General features: G+C 43.4%; 1 protein-coding gene across 1 annotated transcript in view; it reads right to left on the bottom strand.

The window, feature by feature from the left end:
• Positions 1-25,416, bottom strand: part of SCNN1D (sodium channel epithelial 1 subunit delta) — a 35,107-nt gene extending 9,691 nt beyond the window's left edge. Inside the window, exons 1-11 of the mRNA XM_069743103.1 lie at positions 25,394-25,416; positions 23,747-24,068; positions 20,529-20,787; positions 17,474-17,658; positions 12,384-12,493; positions 11,557-11,720; positions 10,682-10,780; positions 9,400-9,517; positions 8,931-9,009; positions 6,919-6,976; positions 6,616-6,671 (exon numbers count right to left, since the gene is read on the bottom strand). Coding sequence (XP_069599204.1) covers positions 6,616-6,671; positions 6,919-6,976; positions 8,931-9,009; positions 9,400-9,517; positions 10,682-10,780; positions 11,557-11,720; positions 12,384-12,493; positions 17,474-17,658; positions 20,529-20,787; positions 23,747-24,057 — 1,439 coding nt within the window. The 5' untranslated portion in view covers positions 24,058-24,068; positions 25,394-25,416. The remainder of the gene's footprint in view (positions 1-6,615; positions 6,672-6,918; positions 6,977-8,930; positions 9,010-9,399; positions 9,518-10,681; positions 10,781-11,556; positions 11,721-12,383; positions 12,494-17,473; positions 17,659-20,528; positions 20,788-23,746; positions 24,069-25,393) is intronic.
• Positions 25,417-26,549: the final 1,133 nt, after the last annotated feature.

The following is a 26,549-nucleotide window of genomic DNA, read 5'->3' as shown; positions in this document are numbered from 1 at the left end:
GCCGTTCGTAGATTTCCTTCAGTAAATAGTCGGCCCTGATGTTTCACCAAGACGTGGTGATGTTGCACAAGCAGGGTCGTGACATGATGATGTCCAGGAATTACTATAGGGTGTTTCTCCCCAAATTCCATTTCAGCTTCTTGAAGACGACCTCCAATTCTTAACAGCCCATCTTGGTCTATGATTGGATCAAGCTTCTTCAAGACACTGTCTCTAGAGACAGGTTGGTTTTTATTGAGGTTATCTATTTCTTTGGCGTAACATTCACGCTGTATGGTACGAATTATAACGTTCTTGCAATTTTCCATGTTTGGAACGGTAAAGGCAAGCTTGCAGTGGTGCCAACCTTTGCAAGGTTCCTGGATGGCGGGTGACGTTGACTTGTAGGATCGAGCCGCATGAATTAAACAAGCGAGGGCACGAACAAGCGAGTTCCAAGTTGAGAACCTATTGAAACGGTGGGATTTGAAGTGATTGTCTTTAGTCACCGTACGTAGGACGGATACCTGAGGGCGGATTTCTTTATCTGCCTCCGGATCTACCAGCTCAAAGATGTTTGACTCGTCCGTGTATGGCGTCGAACGGTGTAAGAATGTTGGGCCAGTAAACCAGGTTGTGTCCTTAAGGTGTCTTGCTTCAATGGATCTGGTTGCGTGGTCCGCAGGGTTGTGGTTTGTGGACACATAATGCCACTGTTTAGGGTCGGTGGATCTCCTGATCCTTAGCACCCGATTGCTGACATAGACATAGAAACGACGAGTTTCATTGCAAATGTACCCCAACACTACCTTACTGTCAGTGTAGAACTCGATTTCTTTGACCTCCAGGTCCATTTCTGTCGAGATAAGCTCAGCTAACTCTACTGCTAACACAGCTGCACAGAGTTCCAGTCTGGGTACTGTCTGTTCACGGAGTGGGGCCAATTTTGTCCGGCTCATAACAAGCCTCACGTGGCATTGTTCATTGATGTCAGTAGTTTTCAAATACGCCACTGCTGCAATTGCTTTGGTTGAGGCATCGCAGAAGATACAAAGCCTTTGCATCTTGATTTCTGTTGATGGCACAGAAGCATATGGTCGTGCAACGTAGAGACTTGACAGGGCTTCTAAAGAGTTCTTCCATCTTACCCACAAGTCTCTTTTCTCACTGGGAAGCGGATCATCCCAATCGGACGTCTCTTGGGTGAAGTCTCTCAACATCATTTTACCTTGGATAGTTACGGGAGTTACAAATCCCAGAGGATCGTACAAGCTGTTCACAACGGACAGGACGCCTCTACGCGTGAAAGGTTTCTCTTCTTCGCTGATCTGGAAGGTGAATGCATCCTTTTTCAAATCCCAAAGTAAACCCAGGCTCCGCTGCATAGGAAGGGAGTCCGTGCTTAAATCCAAGTCTTTTAAATCGGTTGAGTAATCTTGAGAGGGAAAGGCTGCCATTAGTTTTTGGCTGTTGGAAGCAATTTTGTGCAACCTCAAATTGGATGAAGCGAGCATTTCTTGTGCCCTTTTCAGGAGACTGACTGCCGACTCATCTGTGGGTGTGGATTTCAGGCAGTCATCTACGTAGAAATCCTTTTCCACAAAAGATCTTACATCCGATCCATACTTTGCTTCACCCTCTCTGGCTGAATGTCTAAGCCCATAGATAGCGACAGCAGGGGAAGGGCTGTTCCCGAAGATGTGTACCTTCATACGATATTCCACGATGTCCTTGTAGGGGTCATTATCGCGGTACCAGAAAAACCTCAAGTAGTTTCTGTGTTCTTCTTTAACAAGGAAGCAGTGAAACATCTGTTGTATGTCGGCCGTAAATGCTACTGCATCTTTGCGGAAACGAAGGAGTACTCCCAGAAGTCTGTTGTTGAGGTCTGGACAAGATAGAAAGACATCGTTTAAAGAAACACCTTCGTATCTGGCACTTGAGTCAAATACCACTCTTATCTGACCAGGTTTCTTCGGATGATACACGCCGAAAATAGGTAAGTACCAACATTCCTCGGAATCTTGAAGTACAGGTGCAATTTCCACGTGGCCACTCTGGAATATTCTCTCCATGAAGGTAAAGAAGTGTTCTTTTGTCTCTGGTGACTTCTGCAGTTTGCGTGTAAGGGAGACAAATCGACTGTACACAAGTTCTCTGTTGTTGGGTAAGCGTTGCCTCTGTGGTTTGAATGGTAAAGGTGCGACCCAACTCTTTGATTCATCTCTTACTATCTCTCGCTCCATGATGTCCAAGAACAGTCTGTCCTCTATGGACGTTGCTACCTGGTTGTCTTCTTTTGTCCTGTGGAAAACTGTGCACCCTATATGATCTTGCTCACCGTCGCATGCATGGTCTTCACAGGAGGGATCAGCTAACGGACAAGATGGAGGGGTGTTGTGTGGCAATTCTTTAATCAGGGAACTGCTCTCGCATGGCTGGAAGAGAGACGGGCGTCCATTCTTGAGGGTATTGGTGAGCATGCTGTTGACTGATGTCGGCTTGTGTGCTCCACCCAAACAGACGTCTCCCACAATGACCCATCCTAGGTCAAGTCTCTGAGCATATGGGGCATTTTGTGGGCCGTTGATCTGTCCTCTAGCCTTGTGGACCCGTAGAATGTCTCTTCCGAGGAGTAAGACGATAGGGGCTCCTTGGTCAAGCTCCGGTATCAGGTGAGCTATACGTCTCAAGTGGGTATGATGAGCTGCTACCTCTGGTGTAGGTATCTCAGACCTGTTGTCAGGAATTTGATTGCACTCCAGTATCGATGGCAAGGATAAGCAGGTTTGACCGTCTATAGACTCTACTTTGAATCCGGTCGCCTTTCTCCCCGCCGTCTCGACAGTACCTGCACATGTCTTCAAGGAGTACGGAGAGCCGGGACCAGCAATGTTGAAGGTGTTGAAGAAAAAGGACTTAGCTAGAGACCTGTTACTCTGATCGTCCAAGATTGCATATACCTTGATTGCCTTATCTCGTTGGCTCGCTGGGAATACTCTGACAAGACAGATCTTCGAGCAGGATCTTCCTGCTACAAGTTTCTTGCAGATCTCTGTACACTGAGAAGTGACCACTGGGGTGTCAATGTCAGTGTCCGTCTGTTTTTCGGCAGACTCTTCTACTCGTGACGATACCCCTGAGGGTGGTCCAGGGTGTAGAGCCGTGTTGTGCTCCGCACTACTGCATTCTGCGCATTTCACACTGGTTTCACAGTTCTTGGCGAAGTGTAAGGTAGTCGCGCAGCATCTGAAGCATATCTTGTTTTCCTTTAGGAAGCTCTTACGGTCTTCTAGAGGCTTCTCCCTGAAGGCTCTACATTTTAGTAGAGGATGAGGTTTCTTGTGTAGGGGGCAGTGTTTGCTGGGATCCTGAGGTTTGTCCTCCTCTGGAGAGGACTTACTTGCCCTGTAAGGAAAACCTGTGGAGGTAACATTAGTTTTGTGTACTGCCACTGGTGTTTTACTGGGTTTTACACCGGAGGCAGTGGTACATGACATAGTGAAATCGAAACTGGGGTCATTTCTAACTTTAGCCTGCTGAGCAACAAAGTCTACAAACACCCTGAAAGGAGGAAATGGCACCTTATGAGCCTGTTTGTAACGGGACCCGTGACTGACCCACTTTTCTTGTAAATTGTAAGGGAGCTTTTGGACAATCGGGTTGACACCTCTGGCAGTGTCCAGGAATGCCAACCCTGGTAGGTCACCTTCTGCCTGAGCAGCATGTACCTCCATTAACAAGTCGCTCAGTTCCCTGAGCTTTTGATAACCCTTATTTGCTATCTTGGGGAAATCATCAATTCTTTTATACAAAGCATTTTCTATAGCTTCTATTGACCCATAACATTCTTCGAGTCTCTCCCACACCATGCAAAGTCCTGTGTGTGGGTACTTTATGTTAATGTTCCTGATTCTTTTGGCGTGTTCAGCTGACTCGTTCCCAAGCCACTTAACCAGTAGATCTAACTCTTCACTACTGGAAAGATGCAAGTCTCTGATGGCATTCTGGAAGGAGGCTCGCCATGCTCTGTAGCTTTCAGCTTGATCAGTGAACTTTACAAGTCCCTTGGTGACCAGCTCCCGGCGGGTAAAGAACCTTGCAAAGTTCATAGTGGCTGAGTCAGTGCCAACATGAGCTGGTGTGCTGTTGTCATGCGGTGTGTGTGGTGCATCCTCATACCTGGTAGGAGCTTCTGGCTTAGGAAAGTCTGTATAAAACCGTTCTGAAGCGAAGGGTGTCCCTGTCAGTCTGGGAGGAGGCCGTACCTTCTGTTCTGTAAGACGGTAGTGGTGGTCGATGTCGTTTTGCAGTATACCTTCCTGCTTCCAGTACGGTGTTTGGAGGAAGGATCTCTGGTAATCTGTATAGGCTGGTTGGTGTAACGGATCAGAGTTGTCTTCTATTCCGGGATGTTGGTGGACATATTCTGAGACGCGTTGAGCAGGGTCCTGACGATCAAGGTCTGGTCCACGTACGTTGCTGTCACGCTCAGATTCGGGAAACTCCACGGCTTCTAAGAACTCAGCTTTGGCTATTGCGGCTGCTGCTTCTTTTTCAGCGGAAAGCCTTTCTAAGGTCGCTCGCAGGCGTGCTGTATCTGCGTCTCTATCGGCTTGCAGGCGGGCTCTTTCTGCTTCTTGGCAGGCTCTTTCTGCTTCTTGGCAGGCTCTTTCTGCTTCTCTATCTGCTTGCAGGCGGGCTCTTTCTGCTTCTTGGCAGGCTCTTTCTGCTTCTTGGCAGGCTCTTTCTGCTTCTTGGCAGGCTCTTTCTGCTTCTCTATCTGCTTGCAGGCGGGCTCTTTCTGCTTCTTGCTCTGCTTGTCTTAACTTTAACTGCATCTCTTGTGCAGCGAAGGAGGATCTTACCTTCGCCGCCTCAGCTTCTGCTCGGGCGAGGGTGACAGACCTTTTCGAGGAAGACTTGCTAGAGCGGCTTGTTTGAGACCTCGTCCTGACTGAGGATGCTCGACTTGCAGACATCGTGTGTCCGTTTGCAGGCTGTAGGACGTCTCAGAGCGGGTAGGAATGACTTCAGCGTAGACTGAGACGTGTAGCGCTTGGCGGGCAATATGGCGGCCGCTGCGGTATCTGCAGGCTGTGCGGTGAGGTACAAGCGGCTGTGTAAGTGGTCTTGTTATTGCTGGCGTCTAGCCTGGTTTTGCTAGCCTCCGCTGGTATTTAGCTTCTGTTTTACTGCTTGCTGGTATCTAGCCTGCGTTTTACTGGCCTCCGCTGGTATCTAGAATCCGTTTTACTGCTTGCTGGAATCTAGCCTGCGTTTTACTGGCCTCCGCTGGTATCTAGAATCCGTTTTACTGTTCTGTCTTCATACACGTTGATACGGTGTGTGATCCGACATATGGCATAAACCACTTCTGTCTCCCAAATAAGCAGACTGTTCTCTGTAGTCTAACTTGTTTATTGGTAAACATGAGCGCGGTAAAACTATAAGAATACAAATGATTTGAGTAAGTATTGGGCAAATAATAACATGACTGCAACTAACAGGGAAAGCATACAGGATGATGCAACTTCTATAATAACTACATACAGCAGGTAACTGAAATCACATTTCCTGTGTACTGGCTGCTATACAGTTAATCACACTCTGTACAACATTACATAGCAAGAACAGGGATAATGGTCTTACCGGATAATCTTAACTGGAATGGCAAGTAAGTGAGGTAGTTCAACACAGCAGATTAACACGTGTGTCCAGGGAAATACACATAGAGAAGATGGAGTTTCCCCTTCCCATGATACCTTGGTGAATCCCAGAATGCAACACTCTAATAGTTACTGAAAAACACAGGTAATAAATGTAACCACCACTGGGTGGTGCTATAACACAGCAAAACCAAAACTATGGTATTAAACCTTTTTAATACAAGATATGAACCTGTCCTTCGCTAGAAAGGGCAGAACATACTGCTTGGGCTGTGTGATATACTGCGGGGGCTGTGCTATAAACTGCATGGGCAGTGTGATATACTGCTTGAGCTGTGTTATATACTGCGTGGGCTGTGTTATATACTGCGTTGGCTGTGCTATATACTACGTGCCCTGTGTTATATACTACGCCGCCTGAGTTATATACTGTGTGGCTGCTATGTACTGCGTGGGCTGTGTTATATACTGTTTGGGCTGTGTTATATACTGCGTGGCCTGTATTAACGCATCGTGTATTCTACAATATGTATGTATGTATATAGCAGCCACATAGTATATAGCACAGGCCACGTAGTATTTGTCTGCTATATACTACATAATAATAATAATAATAATAATAATAATAATAATTTTTATTTATATAGCGCCAACATATTCCGCAGCGCTTTATGGCTCCTTTATGGCTCCTTTATGGCTACATGGCTCCTATATACTACGTGGCCTGTGCTATATACTATGTGGCTGCTATATACATACATACATATTCTAGAATACCCGATGCGTTAGAATCAGGCCACCATCTAGTATATATATATATATATATATATATATATATATAAAAGAATAATGAAAAAAAAAATTTTTTTAACAACTTGACTGGACAGGATGTTTCAGGGACGAATCTCTGACATTATACGACCTTTGTTATATTCCCATGAGTGTAATGGTAACTTTTGCACTTTACCTTCTACTGGTTCTGTTATAGCCAGACTTCAGGGATAATAACCCTGTGACCCAATCCTGTAACAAGAGACAGATTAATGTGACTTATACTACGGATATCGAGCTGGGATGGAAGGCGCTCTATTACATACATTATACAAAGTCATTGCATATCATGGAGATCTCTGCATTCAGTTCCTCCTATATGAAGATATTGATGTCATTATAGCAGGTTCTCTGCTTCCATAAACTTTTCCAAAAATTTTTAAGAGCGCTGGAAATAAGAACACGAATCATATTTCCCCCTTTAAATCCGTGTACTCACCTTAGACACAGAAGTCGGCCATTTAGAGGAGCCTGCTGAGAGCTGATACATCGTTTCACTGTAAAAGTATAAATGTATAATTTATCATGTATTCATATAACAATTACATCATTATTAATATGGGCTCTTGGTCAGCAAATGGTGGGGGAAATTAATTATTTACTAAGGCAGAATCGCACATGCAGGGTTAGGCGGTATTAAAAAAGTCACTCCCTGAGGAAGCTAGTGCGAAACGCATGTTGAAGTGAGGGACCACCATGAACCCGGGTCAGTATGGTAAGTTCTTCCATCACTTCTTTCTCAGGATTTACACAGGGCTTCACTGGTGTGTTTTTTTTTTTTTCAATGACTGGCAGTTTATGCATGGCTCATGGTGTTTATGTTCCTTCGACTCTATTTTTCAACTTGTTTTTCTTTTTGTCTTGGTTGGCTGAGTGTTCAGCTTTCTCCCATACACAGGAATGCTAAGCTGAATGCTTCTGGGGTCTCTATCAGAAAGTCATTACCAGACTCTTATCTCCCGGAGATCAAAAGGATTGGCAGGCGGAAATCCAAATATTCTCTCTTCCTCTCGGGGGAGAGTCGGGAGGCCCCCATACCCCGTACGTATTAGACTGTACTCCGATCCCATCGATATTGGTAGTTCAGCTGACTAATCTAATGGTGAGAGGTGGTGAGTTCTCCTTCAATGGAAGTCTTTAAACAGAGGCTGGACAGACATCTGTCCAGGGCCGGCTCCAGGTTTTTGAGGGCCCCGGGCGAAAGAGTCTCAGTGGGCCCCCCCCTTTAACACATACCCCGATTCATAATCGCATATAAACACAGCCATGTAGTATATAACAGTGCCCACGTAGTATATAGCAGCCCATGTAGTATATAGCAGCGCAGCCCACGTAGTATATAGCAGCGCCACTCACTCATGCACTGGTAGGACTAGGAGCTCCTCCTGAATCTGCCTCATAAATTCAGCACCACGGCAGCCAGCCAGGGGCGGAGAGCAGAGCAGAGAACATGCTCTCTCCCCCCACAAACAATGTCACGCTGGCTGCCTTCTCTTAACCCCTATGTGTGCCTGCCTGGCTGCACTCACTGAGTGATAAGATGCTTGTGTCAGAGCTGGCACATAGGGGTTAAGAGAACGCAGCCAGCAGTGACTTTGTAGGCGGAGAGAGCATGTTATCTTCTGCTCTGCTCTCCCAGCTGTATCTATGACAGCATGAGTGGGCCCCCCTCTCTCCCCAGGGCCCCGGCATTTGCCCGCTGTGCCGGGTGCTGACGCCGGCCCTGCATCTGTCTGAGATGGGTTTGAGATTCCTGTCTTGAGCAGGGGGCTGGACACGATGACCCCGGAGGTCCCTTCCAACTCTGACGTTCTATGATTCTAATGTATATGAGGGGCTTTATCCTTTTCCTCCATGCTGTATCCAGTTCTGTTATTTTAATGGGGAGACCGTTGTAAGCTGCCGTCATGCACCTCCGGCGGCAACTTATATATTGGGAGAACAAAAGGATCAAATGTTAAAATTCAACATGCCCAATCCTTCTTTTTCCTGGACATCATCTGCCAGGTAAGAGTCAGGAGGCCACCATCCACATCAGATGATTGATTGTTGTTGCTGAAACTGACAGCTTCTTCTGACTTCACTAATGTGCATGGGGCCAGAAGATGTGAGCAATTGGGTTCATCAGCCAAGATGCCACCAATGACTTCTGTCCGCTATCAGAAGGGAGCCCATATGGCTTCTGCTGAATTTACTCTGGTGAAGTTGTCGGAAGCTAGAGATTGGTTTTCTGGAAATGTAAAGCTTTATGTCAATTTTTGAAAAAATCTATCGGTTATTATCTATTTATGGAAAGTTTAAGACAAAAGGTGGCAATCAATGTGCTGCTGACCTTCACAGCATTGTGTATGGTCACATACTAGAGATCATGTTCTCAGGCTGGTAATATATGTTCTCCACTGTCGTACGTTTGGCACATAGAGTCACATCGAGGTCCAACAATCTTATTACCTGCACTGCTTTGGGCAATTCTTGAAACAGACGAGCCTGTGATCTAACAGCGTATCGTACAGCCGATAGAAGCAGTGACCTGAAATGAAGAGTTTTATGAGAACAGAATATGTGGTCCAGGACCATTAATGAATTTGATCGGAGGACATAGACACTCTCCATCCCAGCTTCACCCATTTTTCCAGAGCTGCTACAAACCATCGCAAAAATGCCAAAAGTTGCAATATTTTTTTTTACTTGTTGCGTCCATCATGTTCTCTCCAGTGCTGATGCATAAAGTCCAACATGGTCATCTATGGACACATTTTAGGTATACGTTCCAGAATACTTACAACACATACAACCAATATAGCCAAAAAATAGATGTAATGAAGGCCTAAATATTATAAGAAGCATGATCCAGACTATGCACACTCTTATATTCATTACTGAATGGGTACAAACTACACATAATTCCATCTCGCCTTACCCCATCCAGGATGCTTGTTGTAATCACAATATTCTACCCCAGGAAGCAACGGATAAAAATAATATCCACATCCACAAGTCTCCATCATCTTGTGCTGGAAGCAGGACTGTAGACAAGTCTATAACATAGGAATGAATTAATATTATAATGTATATTGTATCGAACCTCTATGATCCTCTGGTCTGTATGTTAGTGATAGCATTCTGTAGAGAGAATATATTCAGTATCGCCAGTCCCCTTCCCCGATAGGGTTCTCTATCACGCCGATAACTCGCACGCCTTCTCAGCACCGTCTTACACACTGCGCTCATCGCTTTGCACCTCTCAGTTTCAGACCATCGTGATGAACTGCCTCTTGCAGCACTCCCAGCACTGCTGCATCCTTATGAGGCTGGACCTGGCTATAGGGAGTGGGGCCAGACTCTGCAGGAATTTAACCCACTGTGTCCTGCAGAGTTTTGCTTCTCCAGCCTATCAGGGTATATATTAGGCAGTGTCTCTCTCCACATCTTGCCTGAACTTAAGTTCCTAATTTCATTTTGTCTCTAGTAATCTGTCTAGGTGCATGTTTCTTTTGATCCTCCTGCTACCGACCCAGCTTGTTTCCTCGTTTTGTCTGACTACTCCGCTCCTGACTCCAGCTTCGTATTTTGAATTTGTGCTGCCCACCTTGACCTCTGACTGTCTGACCATGTCTCTGTCTTTGCCCTCGACACTTCGTTTTGTGCCTCTGACCATTTGGGCAGCTGCTGCAGGCCCCGGGATTGCCCTGAAGTGGCACCTGGTGACTGCCCAAACGGCCCAAACCTATCCTCCCCATTAGAGGCTGTAGTGAAGACCAGGAAATAAATTAGTTACATCCCTCCAGGGTAAACCCAGACAGTGGCTTAGTGGGTTCCCACCCATTGTTGTCACACTCTCAAACTAGGATCAGTTTAATTGGAAGCCAAAGGATTATCAGTGAGATTCTGGAGCGCGGAAACTGTTGGAATATACAACAGCTGCAGGCTTATGCGGTGGATGGACTTTGTTTAACAGAAATCAGATGGCACTGTGTTAATAGTTATAGCTTGTTAATACTATATTGTATGACCTCTCTGGTTTGTTTGTGTGTTCTTCCTTCTTGTCCCCATTTTGATGATGTAGATAATGGCTCTTTTTTTCGAAATAAAACTGTTCATTCTCCCATAATGTCCCTGTACTTATGACTCTGCTGAAAGTTGAAAGCTGTAGTATTTGGAAACCTGGATCATTTTTTGACCTACAAATAGCCTAGAATTACCTGTTGGGTATAGGATGAATTGTACAGAAGTTCGAAGTTTAAGTTGCTCCCATCTGAGGTACATTCACTGTACGGAGATCCCAAGCGAGTGATCTGATCCTGGGACAAATTACACAAATTACTTATAATTACTGTTACATTCATTGTATGAAATAACATCTATATTACTTTTGAGATATTTAATGCATTATAAGGATGGGTAGTACGGAGGCCATGGTATTTTAATAAAGTTGTGCATAATATTAACTACACTTAATTTATTACGTGTCATTTTAATGTACATTGTCATTGATGTCCGTGGAAAAAAAAAACTTGGTAAAAATCTAATGCATAAGTCAGGAGCGGACCCAGAAAGAAAAGGGCCCATGGGCAAGAATAGTACAGCATATTACATCTCACTATCGCCTCATACCCCTGATGAAGCCAGTAGGGTGAAACTTGTTGGGGAGGATATGAGCAAATCTCTCTTTTAATTAGCAAATGCGATTCTGTGACTGACCTACGGCGCTATATGATCTAGTGACGGATTAGAAAGAGACATATTACTTTACTGGGAAGGATTCAGAGGGTTAATATTTAACAATGCAGAGAGTACATATCCCCAAAAAAGGTTTTCGCAATCAGTTTGTGGTTTTAAATTTAGGAAATAAGATCTTCCTTATACTTTTTTTTGTACAGAATAAATGTAAACTTTTAACTCCCATTCTTTAGAATAGGGATTTTTTGCTATTGGCTCCCTGCGTAGCGTCCTGCGCTGTACTGCATTTCCTCCGGCATCAGTAACCAGAGTGCGCAGAAGCACCCATGGGCTTATCCTGAATGTGGGTCACCAATTAAAAAAAAAAATCCTAAGTAAAGTTGTTTCAATTACTAACCTGTCTAATACTGATGGAAGTCTCGGTCCCCGGCCATATATCGAATCCTTCATGCTCTGCCAATGGGGATTGGTTAGGGTTGTGAATCATGACCTTCGCACCCGCTGCACTTGACAGAATGGGCATATTATCATTCTGGTCCGTTTTTAGCGTCAAGGTCAGTCCTAAAGAAAAAAAAGCAACTAATTAGGTTTTGCATAATAAAGCTTGCCATGCCTGTAATGGTATCAGAATCGGAAAGATGACTGGTCAATATCTACTAGCAACACTAATGAGACGTGTGCCCACTTATGACCATTATCTGCTTATGCTATAGGTCTAAAAGTCCTGGAAACTATGAGCGATGGGAGTTATCAAAATGGTAATGTGGTTAGGTCACCATTTTTTTTTGGCATCTATAGATAATTCACTTCCACATATGTAATATGGCATTATTATATGGCTTCCCTGCCTGCATCTATCCCATCAGTATCAGACTGGTCTTTCTTGGATCCACCCTAAATCTATAAATCATTATCTCCTCATACACCTGATGAAGCCAGTTAGGCGAAACATGCTGGGGAGGATATGAGCAAATCTCTCTTAGGTGCATGAAATCTAAGTCTGGACACATCATTATTAAGGTCTAGTAAGTCGTATTTGAATCATCTTATAAGAAATAGACCCCGAAGGCAATGATTGGCCCCAAAGTCACCTCCAGATAGGGTGCCATTCTGCTGGACCTTTTGAAGGCCCATTATTGAGTCTACACTTAGAGAAGGATCCTCTAGTATTCGGGTGCTCCAATCCTGTAATTATGTCCTTGTAGACTCTGTAGAAACACATACCAGACATCTTGCCAGGCTTGATCGTTGACAAAGTTTGGCTGTCATTCATGTTTTCTCCATTAATAGTAATGCAGGAGCCATAGGTCGGGTGGTGAAAATGAGAGTAATTACTATGGGGGAAAAAAAGATACAATAGATTGCTGAGAAAAACAATTGTATGGCACAAGACACTTTTTAGAGGGGTGGTAACTAAACAAATTTATGTTTATTTTACTCATTTATATAGCGGCAACCTATATTATGGCCACACAAGTTATAATAGTGTCGCTGTAGATGTCACACATTACTCCCTGCAAATAAATTTTATGCAGGGAATCTGTCACCGTTTTTTGGCTATGTAATCTAAGAGCACTATGTTGTTGGAGCAAAGAGCCTGATTCCAGCGATGTATCACTTACTGGACTGCTTGCTGCCGTTTTGATAGAATCGCTGAAGATCTAGCAGTTCTCAGCTCTATAACCTCGCCCATACAGAAAGCTGCCAATCAGTGGTGGAGGCGGAGTTATACAGAGCAGGAAGACTACATGGCACGAGACAACTAGTCCTGTTGTGATGATGATCTCCTGCTGATAAAACTGTGATTTTATTTAAATTGTAACAAGCAGCCCAGTGAGTGATACATCGCTGGTATCAGGGTTTCTGCCCCTACATTAGATTATATAGCAAAAAGCTGCTGACAGATTCCCTTAAAAAAAAATAAATCCCTAAATACTAAAACAATGTTCACAGGTAGAAATTCACTTTAAAGGGCCACTATCTTCTATTAGTAAAATGTGCATGATATGACCTTTAGGACCGTTCCTGAAAACAATGGAATCGAAGCAATGGATGGCCAGGAGTGACGCCATCTTTACCATCCTCATTATCAGGATAGTTTAGGTTCCAGGTATTTGGCGCAGACCCCTAACAATCATAATGCGATCACATATCCTAGTGATCTGTCATAACTTTCTATGGTGGGAAAGAAAACCCACTTTAATGTTGACTGTCCCCTTCACTACCAACATATATTAAACCGAGCATTACTCCACCCTTACGTAATCGCAATTACTGCCGCCATGATGCCTCTTTTCACACCGAAATGTGAGTTGAAACCGATCTTGGGCGTCAATATCCATCCGGAACAAATGAATGAATGAAATGTACAAACATGGACATTTTCCATTATGTTATTCCTTGGAAAGGCTATTCAGAGAACTGACCCTGAGACTTGTGATCTATAAAGAGATCCATGAGGCTATAAAGTTTCCTCACTTGCTTCTCACGGACAGGACAATAAAAGTTCTCCTTTTTTCTTATGGGGCACGCACATGGCTCACGTTCCTGTACAGACGAGCCTTCATGCCTCATAAATCCTTGGCATATATCCTGCATGTGGACTGTGAACATAGGTAGCGCTGATCTATGTGTTTTATTGTTATACTCCTCATTTAGACTGTGTCCACACTGCGTAGCATATTAGGATCGGTTTATAGCATTGCTCCTATGACTTACATGGATGAGTACTCATGTGTTTTCAGAAGGGTTGTTATCAGATACCCGCCAGCTTATTTAATGGGAAAAATGATGCTTAAACTTGAACTTTTTCTCTCTGGATAGATCATATTAGTAGGCCCCTCATACATGAAATTGGCGGGTTTGTCTTCTTTCAGTTAATCTTCATCCCAAGGAGCAGTTTGATATAAAAAAAACAAAAAAAAACAAACAACTGGGCTGTACCCACCATCCCCAGGTGCATTCTGTCGACAGCCAACCAGTGATTTCACTGGCTCTGATCAGGGCTCTCCGTCTACACTGCCAGAGCTGTTGAGCTCACTGATTGGCTGCCATGCTGTCAACATGACGTCAGCGCCGCAGCCCAGGGGCGGACACAGACTGCAGAGGGCCCCTGTGCAAGAAATCTTCCCGGGCCCCCCCCCCAATAGCGCAACAAAGTTATGTAAACATATAGGCACCCAGGACAACATCTGCAAAGAGTTTGTATGTTCTCTCCGTGTTTGCGTGGGTTTCCTCCGGGCACTCCGGTTTCCTCCCACATTCCAAAGACATACTGATAGGGATTCTAGATTGTGAGCCCCAACGGGGACAGTGATGATAATGTGTGCAAACTGTAAAGCGCTGCGGAATATGTTAGCGCTATATAAAAATAAAGATTATTATTATTATTATTAGGGGTGGGATTCAAATTTTTAACAACAGGTTCTGTGTTTGTGTGTAGGAAAACCACACCCATTTTGTAAGCCACACCCATTTACACACACCTTTTCCTCAAACATATACAAGTAGGGGTGCAGTTAAACCATACCTCCCAACTTTTGAAGAGGGGAAAGAGGGATAAAGTTTGTGGCGCGTGCATCGGCAAATTTTAAGCCACGCCTCTGACCACACCCATTTCACAACTAGTCACACCCATATCCACATCCGAACCACAGCCAATTAGCATTGCTGATCACACTGTTTCATAAACAGTAATTATAAACAAAAAAATATGGCCACACAGTGCTCCATATTGTATAATGACCACACATGATGCTCCATACTGTATAATGGCCCCACATGATGCTGCATACTGTTTAATGACCACACATGATGCTCCATACTGTATAATGGCCACATATGATGCTCCATACTGTATAATGGCCACACATGATACTACATACTGTATAATGGCCACACATATTTACTCCTACACACGCGGCTCTGCTCTGTACACCTTGCATACACAGCTCCGCTCTGTACACCTCAAACACACACGGCTCCGCTCCGTACACCTCATACACACACATAGCTCCGCTTCGGACACCTTATACACACACATGGCTCCACTTCGGACACCTTATACACACACATGGCTTCGCTCCGTACACCTCATACGCACACACGGCTCCGCTCCGTACACTCATACGCACACACGGCTCCGCTTCGTACACCTCATACACACACGGCTCCGCTCTGCACACCTCATACACACACACGGCTTCCCTCCGTACACCTCATACACACACACGGTTCCGCTCCGCACACCTCATACACACACACGGCTTCCCTCCGTACACCTCATACACACACACGGCTCCGCTCCGTACACCTCATACAGACACACACGGCTCCGCTCCGTACACCTCATACACACACACTGCTCCGCTTCGTACACCTCATACACACACGGCTCCGCTCTGTACACCTCATACAGACACACACAGCTCCGCTCCGTACACCTCATACACACACACGACTCCGCTCCGTACACCTCATACACACATGGCTCCGCTCTGTACACCTGATACACACACACGACTCTGCTCCGTACACCTCATACACACATGGCTCCGCTCTGTACACCTGATACACACACACGACTCCGCTCCGTACACCTCATACACACATGGCTCCGCTCTGTACACCTGATACACACACGGCTCCACTCTGTACACCTCACGTACACACACACGGCTTTGCTACATCCACACTGTAAACAACTCCTGACATTACACATAAGCTTACCATCTAGCACCATGACAGCACAGCAGAGTCCTGCATACACGGAGGCCCCTGATCATGTGAGTCCTGACTCCTCCCCTCCTGTGACCTCATCACAGGTCCTGAGCAAGCTTCAGTGACTCCTCTCTTCCTGGTCCAGCGTCTGCTACCCGTCACCTCACCACAGACCACAGCAGTGACAGCCGGCTGGACAGCAACATAATATATGCTAGCAGGTGAGGAGGGGGGCCCGTTTAACTGTCATATCACATGCGTGCAGCAGAGCGTGTCCCTCTGCTTCTCCTGTTAGCAGTAATACTACCGCCGGCTGTCATTCACTGCTTTGTATGCCCGTTGGGGGCCCCCTCCCGCTCTGGGCCCCTGTGCGGTTGCACAGGTTGAACAGGTGGTATGTCCGCCCATGCCGCAGCCAATGAAAAACACCAAGAGCAGTGGCAAAGACTCACCGGCGAACCTGGGGATGGCGATTAAAGCACGGCTTTTTTTTAATACGAAACTGAGACAGGGGACGATGATTAGCTGAAAGGGGAGAATTTGTGCTAACTTTTGAAATGGTCCCCTATCATCCGCTAGGATCTTCGTAGATCCCAAAAATGGGGCTCTGAAAAGTCGAACATGTGCACCTCTGCTCATTTTATTCTAAGGAGCTTTATGATCAGCTTTTTCTAGCGGTCCCAAAGAGAATGAATGGAGGCGAGATGTGCATGGTCGACCTCAGCTCCAGTCAGTTGTTGCTCTAGGGTCAGACCCCCAAGAATTGGGAAGTTATTCCCTGTCCTTTAAAAGTTGGCACAAACTCTTTCTAATGTTCCCCAACAATAAGCCGGTGCCCCATGATCAGCTCATCCATGAGTGACCAGCTAGTGTTCATTTCTCCTGCCAGGATAGCCAGATGATGAGTGTCATAATCAATGTTTTACCCTCGCTATTAGAGCTAGTTTCCTTTTATTTTTAGTACCAACTAACATATAAAATTAGTAATTGTAATTTTCCTTAAAGTAAATGCCCCATGTGAACATATTTTTTCCTAATCTAAATAGGTTATAAAATCTGGGCTGAATAATGCCTTAATATAATGACCAGAGCTCCCTTGTTTGACACAGATCTCCATAATCACCCATTATACCCATAAAGATACATAAGATTTTTTCACTTCTTTCGGACACCAGTAGAGGGAGCTAGGAGCTTACTACATACTGTTTATACTACACCCTAAACTTGTTTATAACACAGTATGCAGTTATCTCCCAAGCTCCCTCTAGTGGTGACATTTTAACTCTGACTCCGATTCATCATTTACTATTTATTGAAGTCACATTTCTTTTCTTTTGGTATTCACTAATGTTTTTTGCACTAAATTCTTCAAAATGCGTTTTAAGAATTTAGTGCAAAATCAAAAATGCTCTTTATTTTACTCTTAAACCATTTTTTTTCGAGTTTTTAGCTCAAGAAAGTTGCAAATCGTTAAAATTACTCACATTAGCCTTCCATTGCTCCAAAATAAACTTAAAATTATATTACATCTACTAATTAATCTTTCACATCAGAACACCTTAATCTTTATATATATAAGTATTTTGGAGACAAACCTAGTGCACATGACTCCATTAAAGTCACAGGTCAAAATAAACTTCCGCAACAACTTATCCGGTATTTCAAGGACCAAAGGGATTTTAGACATGATGTTCATAAAATGGAACTTGTACCACTCGTGAAATGCATCCACTGCTGACCAGAAGGAGCGGTTGTAGCAATCTTTACCAGCAGAGTCGCACTGTAAAAAGAGAGCAGACAGGTTATATAGCACGCGCAGATTTTCTCAGTGCTGAGATAGGAGATGACAGTTGGTGCTCATAAAGTTCTACGGAGAACTATAACTGTTATTTCAGGAGAACTTGCAGCAGAATGTCTGTATCTGCCTCTATCTGCCCCCTTTTCCGTAGAATTTTAAAAACATGAACTATCAGCTCCTATTGAGAATGCAGGTGGAGGAGCCTAAGGCAGAACCAGACATTCTGCTGCAAGTTCTCCTAAAACAACAGTTACAGTTCTCCAAAGAACTTTATGAGCACCACCTGAATGCCTGTGGCCACCCAGCACCTTCCTCTGGCAGCAGGCATTCAGCACAGTGATGGCCATGGTGCGGGTACACAGGGTAGCAGTCACCAACACCTCTCACCCCTCTCTTTGCCTGCGCCCCATCCGGTGTTACCTACCCACACTCAATTGTATTTGCGTCTGTCACCAGAGCCATCAGTAGTACATGAATACAGCACCAGAACCATCATCAGTACAGGAATTTCACACCAGAACCACCATCAGTACATGTATACCCCACCAGAACCACTATCTGTTCAAGAATATGGCACCAGAACCACCATTAGTTTTGTTGAAAACTGTATTTGTCACTTGAGGGATGCGAAAAACCCTCATGCGTATCCCTTTATCTATAATAGGGTCCATTTATTTTCCATTAGGGTACCTGCCAAATACTGGACACCTTAATTGAAACCTTCCATGACCGTCCTTGTGTCTTACATATAAAATATAGGATGTCAGGGATGAATATCGCTATTTATCCTTGGTATTGTGTAAATGGTCCATAACAATTAATTATTCTACATCTGACTTTGAAATTGCACTCCCTGTCGAGTCTCTCGCTTAAAGTACACCATTTGTTTTACTTTTGCTGGTATTTTTTGGAGCAAAAGGTAAAAGTGGCCATCAGAGCTTGTTTTCTGACCCATCAGAGGGGTTCTGTTACCTTAGTCTCTGACCCATTCCTTTTCTTGGGGGCTGAGGGTTTATCAGTTTAGTGTGGGATGGGGTGAGGGCACCACAATAACTTTTCCTGACCCTGGCTAGCAGCATGTGAGAGGGCACAGTTTGGACCAGTGGCACAACCATGCCACTTGACCGAACTGTCAATCTTCAGGAGCTCACCGCCCCCCAGCAAGTGGAAGTCGGAAGGAAGAGGAGCAGTGCAGCCTTTAAAAAGAGGACAAAGCTGGGATCACATCAGCAGTGGAGGCTCCGCTTAAAGGCTCCACCTCAAATTTTCACATTTGTTAAAAAAAAAAATAATAGCGGAGCATGTAGTTCTATTTTTTATCTTCAGGAAAATGATGGACACTATGATGTAACTCCTACTGACCCCATTACATCAATGGTGTCCCTAAGGTACCGTTGAGGTCCATCAAACGATATAACCAAGATGAAGAACACAATTATGGAATCCCGACTGACCACATTATAGTCAATGGAAACTTTAAGGTGACATTCAGGTCCTTCAAATGACAGATCATACATCTTAGGTGTTTGGTTCTGGATAACCGAAAACATTTTATGCATTTATGAACTCAGCCAAATATAGACATTATACTAAGCTGAAGAGCAAGAAAATCAATGTGTACTCATACCACGGGTGTGTATATAGATACACAAAAATAACATTCAACGATAATGAAAGCAGTGCAACATACGTATAAACAATAGTTATGATATCACGTAGCCAACCGGGCAGATGGTAACAATAATAAGAAGACAATTGCTCTCAGATAATAAACAGGTGCAGGGAGATACTAAGTATATATAAAAATACAAATAAAGTGCCTAGTGCAGATATAATATGGCAGGGTACCCCATATAACTATGCTGCCCTCAGTGCATGGGCACAAATATTAAGGGAAAATCCCATACACATAAATGGGTAAAGCCATGCTAATGCTTTCTAAGTGGTAGTAAGAGGCACATAAAAGAAGTACCAACCTGCGGCCGGGCGTGGAAAGCCCCCCCGAGGAAGCAGCATTTGCGAAACGCGCGTCAGGGCCCCTCTTTCCACGCACGGCCGCAGGTTGGTACTTCTTTTATGTGCCTCTTACTACCACTTAGAAAGCATTAGCATGGCTTTACCCATTTATGTGTATGGGATTTTCCCTTAATATTTGTGCCCATGCACTGAGGGCAGCATAGTTATATGGGGTACCCTGCCATATTATATCTGCACTAGGCACTTTATTTGTATTTTTATATATACTTAGTATCTCCCTGCACCTGTTAATTATCTGAGAGCAATTGTCTTCTTATTATTGTTACCATCTGCCCGGTTGGCTACGTGATATCATAACTATTGTTTATACGTATGTTGCACTGCTTTCATTATCGTTGAATGTTATTTTTGTGTATCTATATACACACCCGTGGTATGAGTACACATTGATTTTCTTGCTCTTCAGCTTAGTATAACGTCCGTATGTGGCACTAGTGTCGCCTTTCCGTTTTTTCATTGCATCTTTTTATTCTGATTTCTATTTGCAGTATTTATGTACTTTTATATGGTCTTTCAATAAATTTGCTACTTTTAGCTCTGGTGTCCATTCTTTTTTGGTTTATATGATATTTGTGATGGCGGAGCATTTACCTCCGGTGCCCTCTCTATAGGTTTATCAATCAGCCAAATATAGGTCTTCGGTCTGATATTAGAGATAAACTGCTCTGTGTTTCCAAAGACAACCAGAACAACAGAAAAATGATGGCTTTGGTAATGTACTCAACATTCCGTACAGCTCAACTTATTCAAGTTACAATGTCTGAGTCGTCACTGGTAATAACAATCTAAGGAGCAGATATAACGTGGTCTCTTACCAGCTTAAATCCCACTTTTTGCCACCTTCCTGTAGCATTTCCTAGCCCACCTTCCGTTTTGATTTGTTCCAGAGTTATCCTTGTGTCTAAATGAAAACTGCCATTGTCTTTAATATCCGTATTATTCATGATGTCTTGAAGATTAACAATATCCGAGTCCTTGTGTAAATGCAGGGAAGCATTGTAACCATACAACGTGCTCAGTGTTTCCTCGGCCATTTGATCTAGCTGTTTCAGATACTCATTAACTTGGCCAAACCTGGAAGAAGACATCATACATCTGCTCAGAGACAAGCATGCCATAATGCTTCAGTTTATAAAGTCTCGTAAGGATATGGTGGCCCCCGAGAGCAGAAAGTACCGAACACGGCACTGCTGAGGCTGTCCACCAACACCTGCCAACCTGACAGGTCCCCCATGTCCTTCAAACCACCAACCACCAGTCTAAATTTTACAATTCTGACCAGTGTCACTTTATGTGGTAATAAGTCTTGAACGCTTCAACGGATCCCACTGATTTTGAGACAGTTTTTTTTCGTGACATATTATACTTTATGATAGTGGTAACATGTTTTCAATACGACTTGTGTTTGTTTGTGAAACAAATTGAAATTTGGCGAAAATTTATCAATTTTCAAACTTTTATATTTTTGTGCCCTCAAATCAGAGAGTTATGTCCCACAAAATAGTTGATAAGTAACATTTCCCACATGTCTACTTTACACAAGCAACTTTTTTGAAACTTTTTTTTGTTAGGAGGGTTATAAGTTGACCAGCGATTTCTCATTTCTCCAACAAAATTTTCATATTTTTTTAGGGACCATATCACATTGGAAGAGAGTTTGAGGGGTCTATTTGACAGAAGATGCCCAAACGTGACAACATTCTAAAATCTGCACCCCTCGAGGTGCTTAAAACGACATTCAAGAAGTTTATTACCCCTTCAGGTGCTTCAAAGGAATTTATGGAATGTGGAAGGAAAAAACTACCATTTAACTTTTTTTTTCACAAAAATGTTTAGATCAAATGTTTTTGTTTTTTTTTTGCAAATGTAACAGAAAAAAAATGGACCCCAAAATGTGTTGTGCAATTTCTCCTGAGCATGCCGATACACAATATGTGGGTTAAATCACTGTTTTGGCGCATGGCAGGGCTTGGAAGGGAAGGAGCACCATTTCACTTTTTGAATGTAAAATTTGCTGGAATAATTAGCGGACACCATGTTCCGTTTGGAGAGCCTCTGATGTGCCTAAACAGTGGAAACCCCCCACAAGTGATACCATATTGGAAACTAGACCCCTCATGGAACTTATCTAGATGTGTGTTGAGCACAATTAACGTTCAAATGGTTGGTCATCAGAAAGTCTCAGATTAAAATAGTTGTTAGGTTTAAAAAAAAAATGGGGGTGGACGCTGTCTAGAAGATTACTCTGCCTCCAGAGCTTATTTTACATGAAGGAGAGTTACCAGTGTGATGTGTAATGGTTACCTGTTATGATAACTGTTATGAAAGGCAATTCAGCACCACAATGGACATAGCGGTCAGAACACATACAGTGATCTGACAAACACCCAAAATAATAGAACGAGCTCTGAGACGTGGGAACTCTGCAGACCGCAATCCCTAATCCTATCAAACCACACTAAAGGTAGCCGTGGAGCGCTCCTGACCAGAACCTAGGCGCCTCGTCACAGCCTGAGAAACTAGCTAGCCCTGAAGATAGAAAAATAAGCCTACCTTGCCTCAGAGAAATTCCCCAAAGGAAAAGGCAGCCCCCCACATATAATGACTGTAAGATGAAAACACAAACATAGAGATGAAACAGATTTAGCAAAGTGAGGCCCGGCTAGCTGAATAGAACGAGGATAGGGAAGATAACTTTGCGGTCAGCACAAAAACCTATAAATAACCACACAGAGGGGACAAAAAGACCCTCCGCACCGACTAACGGTACGGAGGTGGTCCCTCTGCGTCTCAGAGCTTCCAGCAGGCGAGAAAAACCAATTAAGCAAGCTGGACTGAAATATAGCAACCAAAATAACATAAGCAAAACTTAGCTATGCAGAGCAGCAGGCCACAGGAATGATCCAGGGAAAAACAAGTCCAACACTGGAACATTGACAGGAAGCATGGATCAAAGCATTAGGTGGAGTTAAGTAGAGAAGCACCTAACGAGCTCACAAGATCACCTGAGGGAGAAACCTCAGAAGCCGCAGTACCACTTTCCTCCACAAACGGAAGCTCCCAGAGAGAATCAGCCGAAGTACCACTTGTGACCACAGGAGGGAGCTCTGCCACAGAATTCACAACAGTTACCAGTGTTGCCAGTGTGATGTGAGATGACAGCGCTCTGCTCTCCTGATCTCACTGCAGAGCCGTGTGTGATTATATCTGACAAATCTGCAGGTTTTTCTCAGCTTCAGCTGCCAGCTCACAGGCAGACAGGGTTGCAATACAGCAGATAGAGCTGAGAGAGAAGCAAAAAATGTGTTTGCAAAAAGACAAATGTAATTTCTCCTGTTCTGTGTTAGTTACTTGTCTCACATTGGTAACTCTCGTTCATGTAAACTAACTCTGCCTCCAGAGCTTATCTCCAGGCACAGTCCACCCAGAGCCTGGAAGAGGTCTTTTACAAAAAGTGGTAAAAGATTATTTCTCAGCAACCAGACGTCTGATATGCGACATACAGTGAGGACTATACAGTCTATAACCTGTATGCCCATATTAATAGTTTAGATAGGTTAAATGTGGTGACAGATTCCCTTTAAATAATATAGGGGCTCCCCTATATAAGAAGCTTATTTTTTATCCAGAGGAGCAAAAGTGTGAAAAAGGACATTGATTTAACTAAATATCATCCAACTCTTGATTATCCCTGCCACATTCATCCATGCATTAATGTGGATCCTTGGTGGTCCTAACAACAAGACAATCTATGGACAGCCTATTTTCAGGGGACCCTTGTAACAAAATACGTAAGAATTAGCATTCTCTTTAAGAACAGTCACAGTGCAGACTTCGGACCTAGAGCCCAAGGGCAGCCACAATCTTCCAATTATATAGACAGAGGCTAGTCATGGCAATTGCAGTTTTTCCAGAATTGAAATTGACCCCCCTAGCTTCCCACTGCGGCCCCCTCTGCAGTATGTAATATGTGTAATGTATGTATCTTCCGCTCTATCATCCCGCTAATTTGTAGAAATAGAGACTTAAATACCTGTAAGGGTTAAGATTGCAAACGGTGACGGAGGGAAAGACGTTTTTTCTTGTTTGTAGCAGAATGGCTAAACTAGTCGGATAGGACCAATACTGGCGGAAAGTCTCTCCAAACTGCCAGTACATCATCCCGAAGGTGCAAAAGAAAAGGACGAGCCAAAAGCCGGTCTTCATTTTATTCCTCCTGGAGCAGTTCAGTCGGATGGTGCCATGGATGGTGGTGTTATCACAGAAGAACTCAAATAAGTCCGTGAAGGATTCATAAAAGTCAAACCAGCCTTCTTCAGATTTTTCTGCCTCTGTAGACTCCATATTGAAAGACACTGGCATAAAGAAGATAGGCTCAATTTATCCCCATCCACGTTGTGTTTCTACTGTTTACCAAATCATTATATTATTGGATATGGTAATACTTAGACGCTACCATTGCTACCTCTTCTGGATGAGCAATCCACAGTCTGACTGCTCTAACTGTAAAGAACTCTTTCCTATTTAGATGCCAGAATTGCCTATACACCACTCGTACTGATTGCCCTTAGAGGGAATAAGTCATGCGCCTGTCCTTTATTCTGACCACACAAGTATTTATACATATAAATTAGATCTCCTTTTTTCGAAGCTAAACAAGCCAAACTTTTCCAACCTCTTATTATAGGAAAGACCTTCCATCCCGTGTAATAGTCTAGTTGCTGCCTGTGGACTGACTCTTACTTTCCAATACATTTTGTAAAACATGGAGTCTAAAATAGGATCCCATATTTATTATGTGGCCTTATAGGTGGGGGGGGGGAGGGGATAACATTACACAGTGATTACAGGATTTTCATCTTTCTTTTTATACACCTTTAAATTGTATTAGCTTTTGCAGCTGCTGCTTGACATTGAGTACTGCTGCCTAACTTACTCGTAACCAGAATACCCGAGTCGTTCGGTTCTGTATTCCCGAGCATATTTCCATGTAATGTATAGACATCAATATGGTTATTGCAGCCATGGAGCATTATTATTAAGAAACAACAACGACTGTTACATAAATGCAAGCTAAAATGCGTAAAGATTTTCATCTAATTCATAAATATAATCAGAAAATCAATAAATGTAACCATTTCTAAAAAAAATAAAAATCGATCATTGACAGATCTAAACAGTCAAATTATCTGATATTAAATGACTTTGTCGGAAAAAGTATGTGAACCCTCCATTTACGGTAAATGTCAAAAGAGATAATCTGGTTTCGGACCATTCATCTATAACATCTATATATCTATCTATGTATGTAGTATGTGTTTACTTCACATGTACACATACATGTGTGTAATTATATATATATATATATATATATATACACATATATATATATACACACAGAGGGTGAAATAAGTATTGAACATGTCATCAATTTTCTAAGTAAATATATTTCTAAAGGTGCTATAGATATGAAATTCTCTGCAGTTGTCGGTAGCAACCCATCCAATACACCCAGGGAAGAAATCAAACCATAGATGTTTATATGTGTAATAATGAGAAACGACACCGGGAAAAATTATTGAAAAAATGAAAAAAGAGAGGTGCAAAAAGCCATGGAAAGTTATATGACACCAACTAAAATGTATCAGTAATTAGAAAGCGATCCTGCCTCTCCTCTTACCTAGGTCCGTGCACCAGCAGAGCTTCTATGTAAGGAGACTGCCGCACAATGCTGCTGTGATCACCTTTATACACACGGCTGGAGGATGTTCCCTACACAAAGGAAGTGGCAGGAAAGTGTGAATAAGTGACTGTTAATAATACACAGATGATGTGCTGCCGCGGAAATATACTAATAAATCATTGTCATCGCAGCAAGAAGGCAGATTATGCAACAGTAATGTACAGCGTTATCATTAATACACAGGATCCTATTAGTCTATGCAGGTATTATATATATATATATATATACACTAGATGGTGGCACGATTCTAACGCATTGTGTATTCTAGAATATGTATGTATGTACGTCGCGCTGTGAGTGGGGGTTAAATTCTGCGCCAATATCGCTGATTGGTCGCGGCCGGCCGGGCGTGACCAATCAGCGAAGTGTGGTTTAAATCCCGCGTCAATTCGCGGCTGGACTGCGTCTGTCGCTGATTGGTCGCAGGATGTCGGGTGTTCGGGGTGCAGGATATAGTACAGCCACGTAGTATATAACACAGCCACGTAGTATATAGCACAGCCACGTAGTATATAACACAGCCACGTAGTATATAGCACAGCCACGTAGTATATAGCACAGCCACGTAGTATATAGCACAGCCACGTAGTATATAGCACAGCCACGTAGTATATAGCACAGCCACGTAGTATATAACACAGCCACGTAGTATATAGCACAGCCACGTAGTATATAGCACAGCCACAGAGTATATTGCACAGCCACGTAGTATATAGCACAGGCACGTAGTATATAGCAGCCACTTATACATATTAGTCCAAAGAAAAAGATCAAGAACACATTCACTATACTATTACACCAAAAGCCTAACAAGTATGTAAACCAGGCCACAGAATGTTTACGTTCAAAGGTAGAAATTTATTAATGATAAATAGGATAAAATGTTTTTTTTTTCACTTCACACTACAGAATAATGCCTCCAATCCAATAACCGGCTCTATATGCGTTGCAGGTGTTAACCAATAACAGTGTTAGAAATATATAAAATAGAATTATTCTTACCGTTAATTCGGTTTCTAGGAACCTTCCACGACAGCCACTTCGGAGGTTGTCTTCCCCGCCCTAATAGGGGACAGGAACACAAGAGGTTAAA

This window comes from Ranitomeya imitator, chromosome 10, assembly GCF_032444005.1.
Source record: "Ranitomeya imitator isolate aRanImi1 chromosome 10, aRanImi1.pri, whole genome shotgun sequence".
Classification (NCBI taxonomy): Eukaryota; Metazoa; Chordata; class Amphibia; order Anura; family Dendrobatidae; genus Ranitomeya; species Ranitomeya imitator.
The sequence above is the reverse complement of the archived record's forward strand: the minus strand, read 5'-3'. Positions and strand labels throughout refer to the sequence as shown.